Source organism: Acomys minous (genome assembly GCF_964271855.1).
Source record: "Acomys minous genome assembly, chromosome: 5".
Classification (NCBI taxonomy): Eukaryota; Metazoa; Chordata; class Mammalia; order Rodentia; family Muridae; genus Acomys; species Acomys minous.
Window position 1 is genome coordinate 110,919,357 of NC_140494.1, and position 23,687 is coordinate 110,943,043.

A 23,687-nucleotide genomic window follows, 5' to 3' on the forward strand; every position below is an offset into this window, starting at 1 on the left:
ACCGCCAGAGAAAGCTCAGGGCAGTCTGGATTGTCTCTTGGGCCCCTCATCACACAAGGAGTGCCAATCCTTGACTACATATTCTACCCTTTGTGTTCATCCTCCAGACCCTCACACTTACACACAGCAAACGCTCTTGTGGCTGTGTGCAAATAGCCGTGTGGCCCCCTGTGCTGTGTGGTGGTTAGTCCCGACTCACTGGCACTCTTCAGCCAGTGGGGGTGGGGGGGGTCCTTTGGGGTGCACACAGTGGGGTGACAGCCAGTGGTGCTGAAGAAAAAGAGTACAGCTCTGCCTGAGGTGGGAGGATGTGATGACGTGGCCCCACTCAGCGGGAACTCGGGCCTTTAAAAAGCTGAAGAAACAGCCTCAGAGTAAACGGTGGTTCCACAGGAGGAAAGCACGCCCCGTCACATTAAAGAAGCCAAACTGTCTGCTTCAAAGAGAAAAGGCAACATCCTGTCACAGGCCATGCTCTGGCAAAAATGTAAGTGGTTTGGGTCGTGGCTGTCAGAGCCAAGTAAGCAGAGGCAGGGTCCAGGAAAAGACAGCTGCTGCTGGTCCTGGGAGCCTGGGGGCTAGGTTCAGAGCCTAGGGAGCAAGGAGGGCTGACGTGGGCGAGATGGAGCTTGATGGCAAAACCATCCTGTCAGAGGTGATGCTCATTTTCCAACCCGGGGGAACGAACTAGTGTCCCAAGGTGGGCCAGCTCATTGCATCTCCGGTTCTGTGCATGAATCACTGAGGTGAGGGAAGGGCAGTTTATGATTCATGAGACGGAAACCACATATGATATGGGTTTGGAGCAGGTCCTCCGTGTGAGGACCTTTACTTTCATGGACACCGGCTCTTCGGCTGCTTGCTTAGTTCTGTGGGCCCGCCTCTAGCTGAGTTCTGCCAAAGATGGTTCCTTCCCGTGAGTGTGTTGGGATGGGCTGGAAACTCGGTTCTGCAAAGCAAATCTTCTTTCTCTAGCCTCTCTTCCGTCTCTTCCTTATTCCGTGGCATGGCTGGTTTTCTGTTCTGCTGCAAAGGGTTTATCTTTGCTGCTGCTGTGGGTTTATCTTTGACCTTGATTTTGATCCCTGCATTGAATGGAGCTGCTGTGAACTGTGTTTTCCGTTCCATGGGCTGAAAAGAATCTTGTGTTATCGACAGTGGAGGCTGTGCAGACATTATCCACAACATTCCTTCCGTGAGGTAAACAAAGTCAACCTAAGAGGCTCGTAGAAGTTGAACCTTATTAAGGCTCAGTTCTGTACTTCCTCAAGTAAAGAGCTATTATCAAGAACTTTTCCTATCATTCTTTGTAAGATGATTCATTTCTTAAAACATCTTTCATTGGTTTAGGTACGCCATTCCTCAAACTTCTATGATAATCCAGATTAAAAGAAAAAGAAATTATGGAGGGTTTTATTTATAAAAAAAATATGAAAAATACTGCTTCACTGATTACAATGTGACACAGCCACGTTATCACCGACTCACTGTTTCTTTATTTTTTAATTTCAAGTTCTCTGGAATTAATTTTTTTTAATATGTGACTCAGAGGAGCAATTTAAACATTTCTCAGTTTAGTAAGTCCCATCATTGATATCAGCAAGATTTTTTTTTTTAAATAAAAAGAAGTGAACTTTAATTTGGATTTGAGAGTTACAACCTCATGTTCTAGTTTGGCTAGCATGGGACTCATACGAGAAGGTGACCAGAGCAAAACCTCATCCTCCTGGAAGCAGAGTGGCAGCTGACAGCATTGGAAAGGCTACAAAGGTGTGGGTCCATGGCTTTTAATGTCCCTTGGGACCTTCAAAGTGCCAATATGCTGTCTTGCTTAGAGAGTGAATTCATTTGGGTTCTGTGCGAGCCGCTTTTATTTTATTTTTTTAAGCTCTTAGAGTTTGCATATTTAAAATGGGGTTAAAAATAATCCCACTGTGCATAGACAGATGCTCTTAATAAACCGGCGGTGCCACCAGAGTGGTGCCAATTGGTGCCAATTGCTCTGACTTGGCATTAGCCCCTGAGGTATGGACTGCTTGCCCACGTGAAGAAGCTGCCATAGTACCCTAGTGTTGTTATACACAGCAATGCTCTTCTCCAGTGTCACTTAAGAGATGAACAGATTTGGTTTTTTTTTTTTTTTTTTTTTTTTTTAGAGTTGTTGGAGGGCTTGCTTGTTGCTCATACCTCTGGGGCCAGCCAGGTAGACCAGAATGTACTAGAACAGTGACCACACTGTGAGTTCACCAGTAGCGTAACTGATGTGTGTTCAGATAAACAAAAGTCAAGATTCTCTTAAACTGTCCTTTGAAGGACTTGAGGGAAACAAGGAAACCAGGAAAGGACCTGTGCACCAGACTTATCCCTTAACCCTGGACCCACGGTCACCAAGAGTGACTTAAGACTTGTGGGAAAACCAGTAAAACCAAGGCAGTGCCAGTAGCTACTTACAGTCACAGGCCAGTAGGGCAGGATTTGAAATCAGACACTAGGAGTGCTGAAAAGGCACTTTCTTTTTTCAGAAAACACCCTTCAGGCATGAGCTGAAATGACTGTACCCAGGTTGGTGGAGAGAGTTAAGGAAACAGTCATATTGCACGTGTTGACTCCTCTCTGCTTGGCTCGTGACTCCTGGCAGTGGACTCACGGTGAACACAGGCTTTGGTTAAGACGGGAGAGCAGTGTGACCAAGCTCAGAACTGTTGACATTGAGATGTGACAGCCTTGAGGTCCCAGCCTTGGGCGTGAGGTCCTCTCAGTTGTCAGCTGGATAAAGAGGTGGCTCCATCTGCAGACTGTGTCCTGGGATTCTGTGTTGGTCATCCTACCTCGTATAGATGAGAGCTGCGATGCCCCGGACTGAGAACAGGGCTGAGCCTGACAGTTGCCTCTGCACCTGAGTAACCTCACCTCTCCTTACTCTTAAATGGGGATTTAAATGCCTGTCTCGCAACGTCTTGGTGAGAATTAAAGTAAAAAAAATATAACTGCCTCTGGCCAATATTGCCTGTACATATTGGGGACACCAGATTGGGTATTATTTTAACCATCACTTATATACATTATATTTTGTGTGCAAGCGGTTTTTGTAAAGTTTGCTCTTTTTCTGCTAAATTCAAAACAGGTTAATATACAAAGTGATGTGTTTTATCATGGTATATTCACACATGTGTCATTCTGCTTTGTTCTCATCTGCTCCTCACCCACATGCCCCTTCCTATGCTAAGCTGATGTTGACAGCATTCTTACAATGACTGTCATTAAAATTGTAAGATAGAGAAAATACTCCACTATAAAATGTAACTAACAATTAGATTTCACACGAGTTAACATGCCAGCTGTCTGATAACTTTTAAAACCATAAGTTTGTTTAAAGTGAGGGAAAAAAAAACCAGGAAAATGGCATAAAATCACTTCATGGCATCACAGCATACACTGTCTGCTTTAGAGACTGAATTCAGCAAGGCACTAACTTGCTTAAATGTGAAATGCTAACTTCTAAAAACCATTTGAATCACACATTTTCAACTGGAATTGACCAATATTACTTGTGTTAAAAAAATGAAATTTTCAGTTCAAGGCCATATTTTAAACTCTTGTTAAAAAGTTTTAAGAATATGAAGATTATTTCATCTTGATGTAAAGTTTTTATTGAAAGGCTGAATTTAGGAGAAAGTGTATGCAGGTGAAATGAAACTCAGGTCCCTAATAAGCAGCCACAGAGGTCAGTTAATGGCTTCCTTCCATTAAACATCCCTCGAGCTATGCGAGCCTCCCTCTCGCAAATCTTTGCTTATACTTTAAATAGTTGCAGTCAGAATATTCTTGGGTGATAGACGCTAGCAACATTTTCAAAGGTCCACAACATAGATGTGCTAACATGGCCTGTGCCAAATCAGGCTTATTGTCTATTTTTGTAAACTAAGTTTTATTGAAACAGCTATGTTTACTGATTTGTGTATTTCCCAGGTCTGGTTTTTTTTGTTTTGTTTTGTTTTGTTTTTTTGTTTTGTTTTGTTTTTTTGCTATAGCAGCAGAGTTGTGTACCTGTAATGTTACTGTATGGTCCTGTTCTAGAACAAGTTTGCTCACTCTGGGCTTAGATGCCTGGTTGGTACTTGAGGGATTCATTTCCCTGGTTACTCAGTATCTTGGATTTGTATAGTGTTAGCCTCAATGGTAGATGAAGCACACAGACAATTCATTCACTAGTTTAATGACAGAATCTAATTAAAAGGCTTCCTTAGAATTGATGGGAAAGAGCTGGGAGATGAGATTTGATCACTCCTTCTTGTATTAGGGAAGGAGCTGAGTGACAGCGAGAGGCAGGGTTAACCGGTTTTCCCTTTGCATTGACTGGTTGTCCCATGCCCCATGGAGTTGGTCACATTATGTTTTAACTATAGTAAGTCATGGGGAACCTTAGCAATAGGAACTATTATCAACAAATCATTATGTCCACTGGGACAGATCAGAGAGGTTTAAAAGGTAAACCAGGGATCCACAATTCTCACTCATAGTGAAATTTACTTTTAGGACTTACCCTAGGGTTCCACTAGCTAGGAGATGCATTTCGAAGGGTAGTTAAAGAGACTCAGGGTTATACATGTGATTTTTGAAGCTTTGAAATCTCATGCATAAATTCAGATTTATAACAGGAAGTAAATGTGGACAGCCTCTAACTTTTCTAGGATGCGGCCTTTGCCTAGTGGGCTTAGTAAAAACCTCCCTGACCGAGTTTATGCAGAGTCAGGGTCCTTACTGCTAACAAGTAGAACCCGAAGGAGAGGTAAAATCACAAGTTCTTTGTGGAGGCAAAATGGGGGTAGACTGTAGACTGGGGAAGATGCACATCTCTCAGGCTGTTGCATTGTCCTTACCTGGGGAGACAGGATCAAATCTCTTACAAGCCCAGGCCAAGAACCGATGAAAGACCAGGGTCACATTTTTACCCAAGTGTAAGTTGGAGGCTCTGTGAGTTTATTTGACTCGTTTACAGGAGCATGGGTGACCCCCAGATCTGTATGACCAATAATCTCTACCCTAGCATGAGTAATGACTTCCCTAAATCTGCACAGACAGAGCCCCCTTTAGTTAACTCTTTACTTCGTGTAAGCTTTGCCTAGCACCTCCCGAGATGAGTTCTTACTGGGAAAGGGAAGGAGTCAGGAATCGGTGAGGGCCTAATGACTGTTCCAACCCTCTGCTTCCACGACAGAGTGTGAGCAAGCTCAGTCTTGTGAAGTCATGGGCGATCATGGAGGCACTGCTTAAAATAGGAACAGCTATGCTGCCACTTGGAAAACAGTATTCCACAACACAGGAACACAGCGTAATTGGTAAAAGAGCAAATGATATTTATGGTGGACAATTTCCTTGTCTTCCTGTATCTGCTAGAGAAAGATATCATATGTGCATCCCTGATTCTTAATATTTGCCGGAAGTGTTGAAAAAATGGCCTTTCAGTTCACACCTGAAAATCCGCTCTTTTATGAGGAATAAAAAAGAGTCAAGGTGGTCTACGCTTGTTCACTAAAAGTCTGGATGTCTGATTCGTTAAGAAGTTCCGTGAATGTTTGCTTTTTAGCTTTCCCAATGCAAAGCAGGTGGACCAGGTCCCTCACCCTAACTTTCCAACAGCAGTTCAGTTTCCAATTAAATGAACATGTATGGTAACCTCTCTTGCTACCTACCCAAGCCAAAGCTGGGTAATTGATTGTGATTGCTACTGTAATGCTCCCTTCACAGCATCCTTAGTGATGTCTCCCATTTTCTCACTTGTAGGAAGAACTTCTTAATAAGAGTGGGGAATCCCGTGGATGAGAGAACCTTCCCCGAGTGCCTTGGTTGTGTGAGGCTGTGAACGGAGGCATTATTCCTATACCCATGATTATACATCCCAGTCTGCAAATCAGGCGAGGGCCTTTCAGCCACTACTTAGCCACTGTGAACTAGTCTTTTCCTAGCCAAGGGTAGGGAGACTGAACTCAGGCTCTACTTGTTGAGTCTACTTATGTCCCTATTTTTAAATCAAATATTCTTAAGTTAATAGAAAGGAGTCTTATATCTGCCCAGAGCAGTTCTTTTCAACGTTGGCTACATACTGGGATGTTTTAGGGAGACTTAAGGAATATCAGTAACTCTGTCACAACCCAGAGCTTCTAGTTAAGTTGCCCCCAGGAATAGGAATATACATGAAGATGCAGTTTTCCGTTCATGGATCGCAGTAGGTGTTTACTACTGTTCTCAGAAGGTGGCAACACCCAGTTCCAAACACAACTTGAACAAAGGACGTAAGAATAAAGATTGCTTAAACTTTCTAAGCCTGGGAAATGTTGAGATAGAAGAGTTAGGAGAGAAGCAAAAGAGTTAGAAATAGGAGCATGTTTCAACCATCTTTTCATTATGCCATACTTGTATTTATTCGTGTGCACCGTACTTCTGATCCAATAGGGTAACTTCTAGAAATTAAAGAAGTGAGAGTGAACAGCTTCTTCCTTTGTGATTTACTAGTGCAGATAGCTGGATCTTGGCTCTTTGTACTGGTATTAACAGTCCTGAGAGTGTTTAATGGCAGGTGTGGGGTGTAGAGCACTTACTTGGTGCTAGTAAGAATATAAAATCTTCTTTTGGATCAGTTTGGGTGACATTTGGTTGTTAATGTAGAGAGATGTGACATAGTAGGAATTTAAGTAAGATTGTGGATTGTACCTCTTATGACACAAAAGCAGTCCAGAATGGGCTTCCCAGAAACCTATAGAGTCTCTGTACAAAATATATTACAAAATAATATGTATTATATAATATATACATATATATTCTTCCTTCAAGTATGCATATATATTCTCTTCCTTGGTGTATGTATATTTATATATTCTCTCTCTCTATAGTCCTCCTCACTGTTTCTTCTCCTAACAGATAACCTCTTCCAATATCTCATGGCTACTCTAGCTACAAGGGAGAAGGACATAATTATTTAGATACACATGTTGCCAGTGCAAGGGCTGTTGAAGAGGTGGAAACAAGCAGGCGTTGGATGTGACAAAGGCTAGTCTTTGCCACACTTTGTACTATTTCATCTACTTCTCATAAAAACACCATGCCATGGATCCTGTTATAAGAACTACTTCTTTGATGAAGAAACGGAAGCTTAAATATTATATTAGTAACACCTATGAGATAAAATTAATCTAGAGCAGACCCAAAATATTGACTTACTAGGCTGCCCTGTCTCCTGCCAGAGAGCTGTGCTCCCTTCAGGGACTTAGGAGATGTACTTGGTGAAAGCCAAGGCTTTCCATGGTAGACAAAGGACAAGAGTTAGATGAAATACAGAAGACCTTCAGAATTCATTTGCAACGTGTTTACTTATGAGAGGGAAAGCTATGGTGAGTAGGGATTTTATTTGGAGCCATAAAGGGATATTGCTGCTGTTTGTTTGTTTTTAGGAGTTTGAAGACCAGCATCAGGGCCAATCAGATATAAGCTTGAGACCTAGCCCTATCTATGTCTTACTGGTTGTGATGCTGGTAAGTCCCTGCTCTTTCTGCATATACCAAGGATGTGGTTCCTCTCTCATGGGTTGTGGTGGGTGTGTATGACCATACTTGACAGTAAGTAAACACCCAATAAGTTCTTATTGCTATTATTATTTTCTCTCATTAAGAACAGACTAAATATAGATTGCAATTTGTGAGTTTGACATTACTTGTGAAGTGGCAGGGTACATTTTCATGGTCTTATAATTAATACTAGGACTTGCGATCAGGGTCAATGCTGATGGCAAAGCCAATCAGTTTGAAACTCACTTGTCCATGACTTCCTTACCACTCTCATCAGCTAGCATGAGGCTTGTCCTGTGTTTGTTTTTTTAATTCACAAGTTTGGACCAAGGTATTTATAAATTAGTTGTGAGGAGAACAACACTTGAAATAGTCAAGAAATAGAACTAATGATACTGAAAACCGAAACAACAATGTGTTGCCTCTTTTTCTTAGTAATGGTTTCATCAGTACTACTTTCTGGGAAAAGCTAGCAGCCAGAATCATTCTCAGACAAGGTGCTGGTACCAAAAGGAGTCAGCCACCTTTCAGGAAAGCTCAGTTCCCTTTTAATCTATTAGAAAGAGTGAAGCTTTTACTGGAAAAGGAGATAATACTAAAGATTCTTAAAACCCAAGAAAGACAAATGTTGAGGAGCTAAAAAAAGAAAGAGAGAAAAAGAGTTGAAGATAGTAAGTTTTAATACTGGATGAAAGCTACATCAGCTCAGGAAAGAAAAGGGTAGCAAGAAAATCAACCATCTTTTCTTTATGCTATGCTTGGGTGTACGCATACAAGCATCCAGTCTAGTGATGGCACTCCTAGAGAAATGAAGCAATGAAATAAATTATCCTCAGCAAGAGGGAAGACAGAATCAGTAATGATGGCATGGGACATTTGTAGGTCAGGAAAGACACATGATGACAATTAGGTTAATTGCTTAGATTCTGGGAAATAGAGCAGTACCGTAGCATTCAAATAAGAATCCAAGGATGTCGAGGCTGATGCACATAAATGTCGTAATTCTACACCTTTCTAATGCTGTGACCCTTTAACGAAGTTCCTTTATTCCTTTGACCAAGAGCACTGATAGCTAATCACAGGTTCCTGGCTTACAGCGTGAGTTACTGGGAAGCATGTTGTCTTGGTTTTCATCAAGTTTTGCAGCTGTTGAAGGTCATGTCTTCAGTCGTGTGAGTTTCTTGTGAATAAGGAAGGGAGTAGTCAACTTCCTTAAAAAATGACCTAGAGATATATTTCTCAGAATTGTCCCAAAAGCTCGTCTCAACAACAAGTTATATTTTTCTTCACGAGTCAGTCATCAGGACTAACCTTACATGTGGACCAAACCCTGCACTACTAATGTGCCCAAAAGTCCTTGAAGAGAGTGGTACTTACCAAAGGATCTAAGGAAAAGGTTTTTTAAAAGACTACCTTTAGCTTTGAAAATCTAAAACTAGGTGTTGCTTAAGTCAAGAAACTCATAACTGAGTATCTACTTGCCTCTTCGAGCTGCCTAACCATAGATTTCCTTTCTGACCCACATCAGCTAGATCCAATAAGTCTTTTTTTTTTTTTTAAATTAATAATATTTTTTATTTTGAGCCAGTAATTCTTGATCCGGGTCTTTATTTCGTAAAGAAAGCTGTAGTCCTCTCTTCTGTCCCATCCCTCCTGGTGGAGTTGCTTTCCCAAAGAGTTTGAGTTGGCCATAGGATGGGTAGGCTTCATGTTGGACTGATGGTTATGACGTCTCAAGTTAGGCCATGTCACCCCCAACGTTGAGGCTGCTGCTCACTGTGAAGCTGAGGTAATGTCCACTGGGTGAACCAGGAGTCTGCCTTGTCCTACCAGGTGAGTCAACACCTGTCCTCCCTGAGCACTACATTCTTGAATTGTATTCCATGTTGTATATATAGCTGCATCCATGCTTCATACGTGATATGTGTTCTTAGCTATCCAGACCCACTGATATCTACAACCCAGCCTCAGCTGTGGCTGTGTCCATGTCTTTTTAGAGACACCTACAGATTTCTTAAGGACTGGCTAGCATCTGAGCATGCCGTTGTACTTTGTCTCCCACCTAACTGCTAGCACTCAGAAATATCCAAGGTATTTACTCTTAAGGGCAGCTTTAAAAACCCTTAGCTATAGTACAAGCCCAATTGTCTGGTGGTTTCTGAAGACAGATATATGTTCTACTCGTACAATTTTCACAGAAGCCAATGCTAGGCCCTTGTCTCCTGTTCAGGGTTGTTGTCTTTAAGTGAGGTCTTTGGCCAATCCCGCTCCATTGTTGGCCTCTCTGCTTCCTAAATAGGTTTCCCTTGGGGACTTCGGAGGTCACTTCCTGGAGCATGGCAAAGATGAAATGAGACGGGCTTTGCAGGTAGCAGAGTCCTGTATATGCTCATTTAGTCTCAGTATGCAACAAGCTGTGGTGACTTGGTACCTATGACATGCCACATGTGTCAGTTAACATACCATCTTCATGGGAACCCTTTGGAAGAAACGATATTATCCTTATTTTACAGGCAGAGAGGCTGAGGCTTACACAATTAAGTTACTTGCTGAGGGTCACCCAGGTGATAACCAATGTAGCAGGCTTTCCAAATTAGGTCTGTCTGATCCTAACCTGTACCACACTGCATCTTGGTGCAAAGGAATTTTGAATGGCCCTGGCCTTTTCTTCCCCTTTCAATGGAAATAGGTCCACCCTAGAGGGGGGCAGGCTATGGCTTCACCAAGGGTGTCTCCACACTGTCTCAAATGTCACTGCAAGTTTGAGTGTCAGAAAGTGATACTCACTGGAGCTAGCTCAGCCAGTAAAAGTTCTGGCCGTGCTAGTGTGAGTGCTGAGTTTGATTGCTGGAACAGGCATGGTGTCATGTGGATGTACCCCCAGTGCTAGGAAAGTTGAAACAAGACCAGTGAGAGACCCTACCTCAAAAAAGAAAACAACTAAGATGACATGTAGGTTGACGTGTGTACCTAACACACACACACACACACACACACACACACACACACACACACACACACACACACACATTTGCCCCTTGTGCCCCTCCCAGACATGCCCACACAAGAAAGAAAAATAAATAAATTAACACTTGAGACCTTGTGGAGATTCTGAATCTAGAAGACTTTCATCTTCTACTGAGTCCTTGGGGCTCTTCTTCTGAAAGGGCAGAGGACAGTTGGGGAAGCATGCTGAGGGTTCACCGAGGGTCTGTCCTTTTGACTGTTTCGGCTAAGACTCACTCTCATACTCATGGTGTGGCCTGAGCCACTGACCCCAGGTCAGTCCCTGCAGTGGAGAGAGAACTGTCCTGTCATGCCTCTTGCCTCTCTCTTTATATGCCTCTAGAGACTGCTTGCTGACCGTTCAAGCATAACCGAGTCAGGTAGAGGCGGAAGTCAGAACGCTTCCGTTCTGAAGCAGACGCAGCTTCATTACAGTTTGTCGTTCATTTGCTTGTGTGATTATTTCATTAAAGTCTGCATATGCCACCTGAGTGGGCTGCAAGTTCCCCAAGGGCAGGGACATAGGCTGATCTGCTCTGCTCAACAAGTATTTGGTAGATAAATGGTCTACCAGATGTCTCTCGACCCTGAATCGGAGATGTGGTGTATCTCAGATGGGAACCCTTTCTGCTCTGGTGACCCTGGTTTCTATAAAAGGCAGACAGATGCAGCTGGTTTCTCAGGTGGACCTATCTTGCTGTCATTTCAGTAGAAAAATACCCAAAATAAAACCTTGCCAGGAATTGAGTCTCTCAGTTCTTGTCACTCCTCGTGTGAGTAGACTTTTGGCAAGTTTCTTGTGGAGGACTCTCTCACCTGGAAAACACCATTTTTCTTTTTGGAGAATTGGCCATCAAGAAAGACATGGTGACATGGTTCAAGCCAATACTCCAACTGGAGGAAAGAGGGTTAGGATTGGTCCAGGGACCTTTAGATGACTGATCTTCAATGCTACATAGAGGAAAAATAGATACATAGAGGCAAGAAGAAGGTATGCGGTGAAGCAAATATGAGCTCTTCAAGTCAGAGGTCCAAATTTGGTTGATAATGGAACTTATGATGATGCAGACCTTGGAAAAATCCATTGAATACCTCTAAGCATCACCCTCTTCATCAGTGAAAGAAGGGTAGAAAGCAGACGACATCACTTGTCTGTTTTAGAGGTTGTGATGCAGCCTCCCATGATACCCTTTATGCCAGAGGTTCTGAGAAGCACACCACAGAACTTCATGAAAATGGAGGTGAGAATTTCAGAGTCCTTTGGAGTTAAGATTATGGCCTGGAACCACACGGACTATTGCCACTCATTCATTCAGCATTAAATGGGTTTGCCTACAGAAGAAGTCTCTGCAGCAGGTCTCTGCACCCTGCTGCTTCACAGGAGATGTGGAAAGAGTGTGGGCAGGTGGCATGGAAGGCGCAGTGGGCACTGGAGAAAAGGAATCCTGGGTGGCAGTGTTTGTGAGGGAAGAGTTGAGGAGTCTCATCATACAGAAGGCTCCCACACCAGCGACCTGTGGCTGCCTTCGCATGAGGTCTTGGGGCAGAATTGAAGAAATACCTTAGGCAGAAGTGTGGTAAGTCAGGATGAGCTGTGTATAAATGAATTTTTCTTTTTCTTTCTTTCTTTCTTTCTTTCTTTCTTTCTTTCTTTTTTTTTTTTTTTTACATCTAATGTAACATGAGAGGTATGCCTGTTGGGATCACCCTGGGTGTTCAGTCTCTGATCTCTACAGTTTCCTCGAGACAGAATCATGCTCTTAGTAGATAACTTTGGTCTGTGGGCTGGAGTTTCAAGACTGAAGACGCATCAAACAGCATCAGAAATGATCTACTTACCACTAGGCTTGTTTCTAGGGGTCCCTTTGCCTTGGACAATTATGAGAACTTTCTTAGTGACTACAGCCCTCCTTGAGCTTTTCCCTGTGGGCTCACCTGTGGCTGATGTTGAACACCACAGGACAGATGGGGGAGGAACATACTTTTTTTTTTTTGGAGGGGGTCTCAGGGAAGGGGAAGAAAACCACCAGTTCTTTCCTCTTGTCTGACTAAGCCAGATTCAACCACCATTTTGGGACCTTTTAGTAGAGACCTTTCAGGGCACTCACCAGGGCACTACTGTTTCTCTCCTTGCTGCACTAACAGCCTTGTGAGCAATATCATCCCATAATTCAAATGCAGTTCCATTTTCTGAACAACTTTTATGTTCCCTGCTGTTGTTCCTTTCCCACCCTCTGTTTCTTCTCTGGCTTGAGTATTTGCTAGAATATATGACTGGCATGTTTTTTTGTTCCCATCTGTGGAGTCTCCTTGTTCAAGCTTTAGTGAATAGAAAGCCCCCATTTGCATATACACAGGATCTTTTAGTTGGCTTACATTAAAAAAAAAAAAAAAGGAAATTTAGTGCACATTGGACAGGAAAGTCTTTCTGTAGTATGTCAAGTTCCTCCAGCCAAAGAACAAAGTCTTCCTGTTTGGAGGAGGAAAAAAAATCAGCCATTGTCCATAAATGAAAAGAATAAATTGGAAAACGTTGACTGAGAACTGCACCCTAAGAAGAGCACCTGCGGCAGCCTTTCTGTAGAGAATGTGCATGAGCCTGTGGCCTGCCTGTATTCATGTTTCCCAGGAGGCCTCAGCTATCTCAAGCCACCAACACCAACACGACTCTTCACATTGAAGTGTCAGCAACTTTTCAGGCTCTGTGTTCTGTAGAGGCTCAGGACAAGTTTGTTAGCCCCAGGCTTGAAGTCCTATTGTTCAATTATTTGTTTTGGTTTTGCTACAAGCAAAGGGAGTATTAGTCGACTTTCTTCTCCTGGATGAGTTCTGTTTTCTTTTTGATACTATTGAACACCAACAGTGGAAGGAAGAAAATATTCACAGTGGTTGTCTGGAGTGAGTCAGAGAGTGTTTTAAGTGGTAGTATGTCATGTGACCTTCTCATCTAGGTGGCTTTTTTTTTTTTTTTGGTTTTTTGTTTTTAATCTTTCAAAGTAGCCCATGTGGCCGAAACCTTGAGGCTCAGGTAGTTGTGAAGTTTGAATAGTCTGTCAAGTTTGGAATGGAAGAGCTCCCATGGTTGTGAGAATTACTGTTCTCTGGTTCCCTGGTGATGCAAATCCATATTACATAGTTTTTAGGGAAGAGCTCTTAATTGCTCTCCAGTCTGCTCCTTGGCCTAGTGACCCATGGGAAATCTCAAGAGAACAGTGGTCAAGAGGCAAGGGTCTTCTCTCAGAAAACACCTACTGGACATGGGCTTTTTAAAAGCTAAACTGAAAGACAAGTTACAGATGATTAGGGCCCTGCTCCTGCCTCCATAGTTGAGTACATGTGTGCTGTGGTGTCCATGGGGTTATTAAATAAATAGATGCTGTGATTTTTGTCTATTTCTTTAGTGAGGTTTTATTGGACTTCATTGAGGAAGCCATGCTTATTTAACTCAGTAGAAACCTGTGTTCAGTCAGCTTGGTGGAGGGTGAGCATAGATGCCAACAGGGGCTGGAGGATGTGTGACCTGTTGGATCCAACCTATCACGTCCTGCACCTTCAGGTGAAATGGCAGCCTCGGGGCTCTTCTTTTTGTGATAGGCAGCATGTCTGGGTGTGTGGTGGCGGAGGAATGAAATGGCTTTTGCTGACTGTTTTTATCTCCAGATCTTTAACTGGTCGTTTTGTTAAAGGGAAGATCTCCCTGTGACCAAATGTATGGGTTTTGCTATCAACAAAGCTTTTTAAAGGTGTTTTTTTTTTTCTTCCTTGAATACCATTGAAAAACAGTATGGCAAACTACTGTCCAAAAAGGATCCCAGAGGTTCATGTTCGGATAGATTGACTTTCCATTGTAATGCATTCTAGAAGCCCACAGAAGTTTCCAGCTTTCAAGCTGCACCAGTGTGCTGCCCAGAGCTGCAGTTTGATTAGGGAATTCCTAAACTCTCTAGTCACTGCTACTCCGGGGCTTTTCTTCTTTGCCGACAGTGTCATTTCAGGTTTCTCTTTTATTTTCTTCAGATACTGTTTTTAAAAATTGCTATCTCAAATTATTTTAATATGTTGTTTAAAAACTCATGTAGTATTCCGGTGCCATTATTGGCAAGCTAGATCAGTTCGGGGAGTCAGCAGCCCTAAGTCAAGGCCATCGCGACTTTGGAGAAACTTTCCTTCTTCCAAGTTTTTCCATAGTGGGTTCAGGCCTGGTGCTGGTGACAGTTGAGGTCACATGCTTACTGTGGAGTCATGATGATTCTTGCTCCTCACAGACTAGTGTGAAATGTAGGCAAGGTTGTCAACTTGCAAATTATTCATGCCTATTGCGCTTCCTAGAGAGATGTCTTGGCACTTTGGATTCTGATCTTTCACCAGCACTTTGCAGAGGCGTGGCCAAAAGCATCCCCACACTTGCTTGCTCAGGTGCAGTCAGTTATAGGAGCCTTGTCAGCTGGCTGTGGATACAGAGTAGCGGGAGTTTTGCAGCTGTACTAGATCCGGGCTTTTCTGCGCATGCTCTGTTATGCCAGGGCGCATCTGTTAATTCTGTGGGTACCAGAGATGACCAGACATTCAAGGGTGGTATCCTGTGTTTACAACATCTCCCCAAAGCCTTCTTGGTTCATAGATTTTTAAAAATAACATGGGGCAGGAAATCCTTCCTTCACAACATCTGGGAGTGCCCAGCTAGTCTCTTTGTAGCCAAGTGCATGGTGTGTCCAGTTCTTGAGTGGGAGTGGGACCTGGAGGCCTCTAGGTCCTTCCCCAGATGGTACATGCAAATCAGAAGCACAATCTCCTGTCTCTGACCTGGGCTGAGATGTGTGTGTACTGTTCCCCAACTGAATTCAGAGGGTGGCCATAGTACTTAGGCCTTGCCTTCCCTTTGACTCAGGCCTCAGTGTACTTCTGAGAATAAAGTCTGTTAGGCTAGGCTTTGTGCTATGGGATGACAGGAAGCCTGAGGGGAGAGAAGCACAGCAAACGTCTGTGGAGAAGGCTGGTGTGGTTATGATGATCCTGAGGAAGGTCCCAGAATGAAGCAGAGGCATTGTGCCTGTGGGAAGCACTGTACATCACTCTTGCACACATAGACAAGGTGTGTAAGCAGCACTTGTGTAGGACTGATATACTCAGAAGGAAGATTAGGGGCTAAAAACACGTCACCGAGAAGTATAAAAATGTGCCTCCATTTTGCAGATAAAGAAATTGAGGTCTAGAGCCATTACATACATCTGGGAATTTTCTATAAGTTACAGCTCATATTTGAATGCAGGAATATTTGGCTCGTAAGTCTATTGTCGAAGATGAAGGTAGTCTTAGGGCACAAATGCTATGCTGGCACTTCCTGGTATACACTCTTTTTTCCCCCCTGAGACAGGGTTTTTCTGTGTAGCCTAGGCTGTCCTGGACTTGCTTTGTAGACCAGGCTGGCCTCAAACTCACAGCGATCCACTTGCCTCTGCCTCCCAGGTGCTAGGATTAAGGTATGCACTACCAGGCCCAGCCTGATATACATTCTTTTTTTTTTTTAAATGAAAATGAATCTACTTTTATTTTATTTTATTTTTCTGATATATACTCTTATGTCAGTCCAAACCTCTCCTTTGTTACATTCATCTCATTGGTAGGTATTTTATTCCTTACCTCTCTGCTATACTTTACAATCCAAGTGAATAGCGGGCCACATCCACACGTGTCCAGAAACATTTTGGAAGAATGAGGATGAAAGCAGAGATTCCCTTTATTGCCAGGGACACTAACATGAGGACCATTTCCTACTGGGATTCTCTAGAGTGGCTCTAGTGTTCATTAAGGGATGATGTATAGAGTCTAACTCTAGTCATCTTCGAAAACACTGCAAGCACTTTTAGACAGACAGACTCTTTGCCTTAAGAGGATCCCCCAAATCATATTCCATGGGAGTAAGACTCTGGGTAGATTTCTTTGGCATCAGTTTCTAGTTGGTTCTACTCCACAGTTAGGGAGGGGACGCCTTGTCTGAGGTGGTGGGTCCTGACTCTCACTGTCTGCCTCTGGGGCTGTTTCCCCCTTCACTTGCTGGCTGTGCATGACTTCTTTGCCTACTGGCCTCCGGCACTAGACCAGGTTGGTGCTGAGAGCCTAGGAGCCCTGCAGGAAGTCTTGCACAGAGTGAAGCACAAGTTGTTATCAGTATCAGCTGGGTGTTTACTGAACAAAGTTCAGCCAAGGCAGCCCTGTGGATCCGGGTTGACTGATACCCAGACTTCCGGGCCTTTGATACAGAGCCTAGGCCCATGGACCCTTATCAGGAGAGGATAATGGGTTCCTTGTGTAAATCCCAGAGACCATTGCTTCTTGATCTTGGATGACCTAGATCTTGGTCTGCCCTCCACGGGCCTTTTCATCTATGTGAGTAGGTTGTCTCCGATCTCCCAGGCTAGGGAAAACCCTATGCCCTGGCTTGGGTTTTAGTTAATGCTTTCCTGAATTTCTTGACAATGGGGGAAAGGAAACATTCTCCCATCAGCAACAAGGTGGGGACCCCAGCCCTAGGACACACGGGTCAGCGTTGGGTGCGTCCGAGGACATGGAAGCCACTTTCCCTTTCCTCAGTCCATGAACTCTAAAAGTCCAGCAGCAGTGAGAAGATGAAAGGAAAGACACTTGAAAGCACCACACCCTTGATTAATGAACAATCATGACTAAGATTATAGAGAGATTAGATATGTCTGCCGCTCCAGGAGGTAGAAACAAAACACTATGAGGTTTATAAACTAGTCGGAAGCACTTTAATCCACACCAACAAGGATAACTAATCATTACCTAGCAGGCTGTACACTTATTGAATTTGGGAGGTAGAAGGTATAGCTCCGTGGTAGAGCACTCACATAGCATGTCTAAGGCCCTGGGTTATATCCACAGCACCAACAAAACAAGGAGGCAAGAAAACAAAGGAAACTCTTTAAGTTTGCTAAATGCTTGGTTCCGTACCCGATCTTATATGATACACGTATATTACTTTATATGCATGCAAACTTACAGGTTACCCTGCCCAACATCCAGGTGATAAACTACAGGCTATGAGGCTCAGAGAAGTTTAAATACTTCATAGGACACCATAGCTGGATTGTGACTGAGAGAGAACTTGAGTCTGGTCACTCCTGGCTCTAGAGTTCTTGACCTGATGGTCATCCCTTCTTCCCACTTATGTGAAGGCCAGTCAGCTCTAGATGTGTTGGGGAGGTGGATGGAGGAATTCTGCAGTCTGCAGGAGAGAGAGAGGGAGGGAGGGAGAGGGAGAGAGAGGGGGAGAGAGGCGGGGGGAACAGGAAGGGCATGCACAGGAGTATAACAAGGCCTTCTTGTTAGAGCCAGAATATGCAGGGTCAGAGAAATGGTTCCAATCCAATCACTTTTAGACAAAGGGGACAGAGCTTAATTATTTGAATATAGTAAGGGCCCCAGAATGGCTGGGGACAGAAGGAGTCTCTGGAGAAATTACTCCAGGAAGCCTCACAGAGAGACACTCCAGGCTCAAGTACAACTTAGAGAGTTGGACACTAGAAGAAATGGGCGTTTGTGATGGTGGGGGGGGGGGCATCTGAGAAGGGCCATGGGTTCCAGTGACATTCTGAATCTTTACACCCACAGCTCCAGAGCAAGCTCCTGCCCCACCACGGCCATACCAGGGTGTTCGAGTCAAGGAGCCAGTGAAGGAGCTACTAAGGAGAAAGCGTGGCCATGCCAGCGGTGGGGCAGCTGGCCCACCAACTGCGGTGAGGGGCTCCCTGACTCATGCACGCCACCCCCCCCATGGGCCATGAAGGCAGTGGATTACATGGAGAAGGTGGACCCAGATGCACTAAACTGGAGGTTCCTCGGGTTGTAAGGGGAATAGAGGGGCTTCTTGCTGTTGATGGGGCTTCAGGGAGCCAATGGCACACACCCCAGTGTGAGTTGTGGGCATTCAGAAAGTTTCTATAATGTTATAGCCTTCTTGCTAAACCAAAACACAAATCCCTCAAAATTATAGATGGTGATGGTTGGGGTTTCCCCTATAGTCCTCCTACTCTGGCCCCCTGAGAGTTCCTATAGAGGGCTTCCTGCAGATAGATAGACACCCATTCTGGTCTTCTTGTCCCCATTCTAGGTGGTACTGCCCCACCAGCCCCTGGCGACCTACAGCACAGTGGGTAAGAGCTCTCCTCTGCAGTCTTGGTGTCTTTGGGGACCGTCTCTGTCTCTTGTGGAACCTGCAGTTCTGTAATTTCCTTTTCCCCACAGGTCCTTCCTGTCTTGACATGGAGGTTTCTGCTTCCACAGTGACAGAGGAGGGGACATTGTGTACTGGCTGGCTCTCTCAACCTGCTCCGGCCACTCTTCAGCCCTTGGCCCCATGGACACCCTACACGGAGTACGTGCCTCACGAAGCTGTCAGCTGCCCCTACTCTACTGACATGTATGTGCAGCCCGTGTGTCCCAGCTACACAGTGGTGGGACCCTCCTCGGTGCTGACCTATGCTTCCCCGCCACTCATTACTAATGTCACGGTATGTCACACGGTGAAAGTAGAACACTATTTACCCATGCTGACATCACTCCCTGAGGAGACTCTTGCTTTTCTTGACTATCAATTTCTATGATTATGGGGTCAGCGAAGGTCACTGCATCCTCCAGGATGACGTGGCGCTATTTCTGTTGACTAACACTATCCTCCACAAAGACATTGTATGCTTGAATTGTCACATCCATGACTCCTGTGGGTTGGGAAGATCTGTTGCTTCTAGTCCATCCCCCACCCCCATTCCAGCTGCTCTGTAAGCAGTGGGTCTCAGTAAGTGAAAAATTTTAGTAGATGGGGTATTTGGTGAGATCTGTGTAGTATCTGTGTTCCTGTCAGTTCAGATAACCTAGCAAGTACTTGTTGTATACTTAGTAATGGGGAGCACTGTAATACTTCCAGGAAAAGCAAAAATTGATAGTATTCATCAAGGTAACTACTTGTAGGGTATTTTTTTTCTCACTGTAATGTCAAGTAACCTGTGTTCACTACGCTTCCCTTTTTTCTTAGTAGCTCTGTGCTTAGTACTTTGACCTGTCTGAGCACAGAATTCTCATCTGTAAGATGAGATCAGCTAGCGAGTACATATGGGACTGTGCTTAGCATACAGATGGCACACCATTAGTGTTAGTTATTAGCCTCATGGCCATAGTCTGCCAGCAGTGTCAACAAATGACTGCCTTCAAGTGTCAGTAGGATGGGAGGGCCTCCCATCCTTGAAGAGTGGGGGAAGGGAGTTACAGTTTTACATGCTTGGTGCCTGTGTCTCCAAAAGAGTGAGGATTCCTTAAGTGCTTGTGGGGAGAAAAGGCCTAGAGCACAGTGGTGACCACTTCCACTCCAGGGCTATGGTACAGTTGGAACCTCCTCAGATCATACACCTGAGTGATGGAGCTTGCCTTAGCACCCATGTCCCCTCTGTTTACCTTTAGGGTCCAGTGCCATTCCAGTGCCCATGGTCTCTGCTTCAAAGCACTTTCCTGCCAAAGTCTCCCCTGCCATGCACACCTGGCTACCCAACTGATTTGGGGATGGATCTTGATGACATCGAATAGGAAGGTCCCTAGGCAGCTCATTTCCATAGCAGGGAGCCTGGGGTGCAGGATATAGGGGTTCCCAGCCATCTCATCACTGAGGATTCTTTTCATTATTTATCCTCTTCCCTTACCCGCTCCCTACCTTCCACTTTGAAAGGTTCTGTGTATCAAGAAAACTGCATTTATTAAGAGATAATGTGTTTCGTCATTTTGTAAGTTAACTCATCAAAGCTGGCTTGAGCTACCAGCCTAGCACTTCTCAGCAGAGATAAGACCTGCAGTTCTATCCCTCAGCAAGGAACCAGCAGTTGCCCTGGGTCTGTATAGGTACAGGAGCCACGAGAGAATGATGTCCATGTGGATTTTTGGAATAACTGGAAGTAGGAAGGTTTTCCCAGGTCCTGCTTGTCTTCAGGAAGCCATGTTATGGAGCAGGGGTTCACACCGAAAGAGAACAAGCCATATGGTGCAGTAGGATGTACATACCAACCTGCATTTGTGTGTGTGTGTGTCCCCAGATCCATTGTCCAAATATAGAAACTTCCCAAAGCCTTGCTTCTCAAACTGGAGTCCCCACACCAGGCACATTAGCATCCCCTGAGGTCTGACTGGACCTGGCAGAATCCCAGGCCCTACTCCAAACCTCAGAGATCAGGATCCATCTTATGAGGAATGCCCTAGGAGGCTGATGAAAATTCGTCCCCAGATGACTCTAGCAGTGTACTCTTAAGATGCAGTGGCAGCTGGGGAAATGATGTGGGGGTAGGGGTTGGGGGTGGGAGGAGGATGGGGCTAGAAAGGGGGGGGTCTTGTTTCTGTCTGTGCTGAGAACGTCCTTATCCATCTGCTTGCTGTGGAAGGCTAGCAGGAACATAGGCCTGGCCTTGCTGCCTTGAGGGTTGTGAGAGTAGCTTTTATGTGAACGTGATGTACGGTTTGTAGAACAAGAGGGAGAATAGCGTGCCCCCCACCCCCACCCTACACCACAGGGAGCAGCTCAGAGACAGAGGGGGTTGAGCAGGGACAAGTACCAGGCAACTGCAGGAAAGGCCACGTTTGCCGGCACAACAGTGCTCCCACGCCACCGAAATGCTGGTCAGTACTAGAAAGGCAAGAGCTGAGGGAGCTATGTTGACCCATGGGGACCCAAGGATGCCAAAGAAGCTCAGAGATTGTTTTAGGGTTTTACTGTTGTGAAGAGGCACCATGACCACAGCAACGCTTATAAAGGAAAACATTTAACTGGGGCTGGCTTATGGCTTCAGAGGTTTAGTCCTTTATCATCATGGTGGGAAACATGGCAGTGTGCAGGCAGACTTGGTAGTGGAGGAGCCTAGAGTCCTCAAAAAGCAGAAGGAGACTGTGCGCCACATTAGGTGTAGCTTGAGCAGAGGAGACCTCCGAGTCCACCCCCACAATGCCACACCCTGTGGACCAAGCATTCAAACACACGAGTCTATGTGGGCCGTGCCGCCTTTCTGTCTGGGCTAGATAGTAGTCATCTTCAAGAAACAGCTGCAAGGCTGTGAGACCGGCTTCTTGTTTGTCAAGCATATATTTTGCATAATTTAAGATTTCTGCACTTGGAGTACATGTTATATTCAACAGACCCTATAAAACCTTTAATTTACTCAGTGGTGTGACATCATTATTTTCTCCATCTCTTCCTATGAAAAAAAAAATGAAGCTTCCAAACTAGAAAGATGCTTGAGCATACATACAGTTAGAAGAAGGCAGGACACAGTTGAAACTTGTCAGGCTCCCGTGTCTCGGAGACTGATCTGGAGGAGGCAGAGCCCCATTAAGTGAAACACCAGTAAGGGCAGGGTGGGGTCTAGTGGGAGGGGTCATGATGGGGTAAGGATGCAGGCGGGCACCCCCTCATCCCCCCACCCCCGCCCGCCAGTTCTGCTAACCATTGGTCCTGTGTTTTCTGTCACAGCCAAGAAGCACAGCTACGCCCACGGTGGGGCCCCAGCTGGAGGGCCCTGAGCACCAGGCGCCCCTCACTTATTTCTCGTGGCCTCAGCCCCTTTCCACACTGCCCACTTCCAGTCTGCAGTACCAACCTCCTGCCCCGGCTCTGCCTGGGCCCCAGTTCGTCCAGCTCCCGATCTCTATCCCAGAGCCAGTCCTTCAGGACATGGATGATCCCAGAAGGGCCATCAACTCCCTGACCATCGACAAGCTGCTACTAGAGGAAGAAGAAAGCAACACGTATGAGCTTAACCACACCCTCTCGGTGGAAGGCTTTTAGGGCTGGCGTGCATTCTAACAACCCCTTCACTGGAAACTGAGATTTAAAAAGAGGTCAGACGAAGCCCAAGCTCTGTCTGTTTGAAGTAGCTATTTCATAGGTTCCCTTTCTCCCTAAGGCTAAGCTGTACTTCTTCCTTCCTTCCTTCCTTCCTTCCTTCCTTCCTTCCTTCCTTCCTTCCACTTTCTCCCTTCCCCCAACCCCATCTCACTTCTTTCTTATTTCTTCTTCCTCTGGAAGGGGAGATTATAGTGATACTATGAAAATTTTTATACCAGAAGTCACGAAGTAGGCAGCTCAGAGTTTCCCTTCGGTGTCACATTAGGGAAGTGGCCTTTCTCTTAGGTGCCTCCTGCTTCCTGGATGCAGTGGTATCATTGCTCTACTCTAAGACCACTTACCTCCTCTGCCATTCTGAAATGCACGGGGTCCCAAGGGGAGACCAAAGGGGCCACCACCTCCCTGCTGAGTCCCCATGGATAGGGCCTCCCTGCTCTCACGTCCTATGGGTTTTTTCTGTTTTGTTTTGCTGTTCTGAACCCTGGTCCGATTTACGGTGTAATCAGATGTTTCTGGTCTGCTAGAGGGGATGGGACAGGATTACCAGGGTGGGTAGGACCAGTCAGTGAGTGATGGGAGACCGGGCTGGGGAGGAGCAGGATAATTGGTATGTTGCCTGTGCTTAGAGAGGGAGTAAGGATGGAAGGATGAGGAGTGATCTAGCTCCAACTATTAAAGCAGCTTTGAAAAAAAAAACCCATCACACTAGTCTAGTTCTTCTTGACAGTTACTGTGAGGAAAGCTGGGTGTGGTAAACAGGTTAAATGACCAGTCTGCCTGTTTCTGCCCCTCTATGCCAGCGCTTACGTTGCTTTTGTCAGGGTATTGCCATAACAACAGGAAAAGACACAGGTGAAGCCCATCAGCCAGGAGGGTCCCGCTTGGTCCTTCTGTGTGGGTTTTCTTTTATTGTGAATCAGCCATCCTGGTGCCCTGGATTCTTCCACCCACTTACCACCTTCCTTTGGGATTATAGAGTCCCAGTCAGCAGGTTTCATTTCAGTTTTTATTGTATTTGCTGGAGCATTGGGTATGGAGTGTTTCACTGTTTCGGGAGTGCTCTGTTCCCGAGGAAGATATGTTTTGGGCAGCTGGTACACTCTTTGCTAATGGTGCCATTATCACATAGGCACAATCTTTAGTCTGTAGAATTCATGTAGAAGTACTAGATGTTTCTGGAAAATGACAGTACCTTTGATAACCCACCCACGCTTTGTTTCCATTTC

General features: G+C 45.0%; 1 protein-coding gene across 1 annotated transcript; it reads left to right on the plus strand.

Moving 5' to 3' along the window:
- The first annotated feature begins 53 nt into the window (after window positions 1-53).
- On the plus strand, window positions 54-23,157 carry POU2AF1 (POU class 2 homeobox associating factor 1). Its single transcript, XM_084782114.1, is given in 6 exon segments — window positions 54-376; window positions 379-487; window positions 18,198-18,322; window positions 18,697-18,739; window positions 18,831-19,096; window positions 22,087-23,157. Coding segments are annotated over 6 exon segments (921 nt in total). The 5' UTR covers window positions 54-313; the 3' UTR covers window positions 22,402-23,157.
- The last annotated feature ends 530 nt before the right edge of the window (window positions 23,158-23,687 follow it).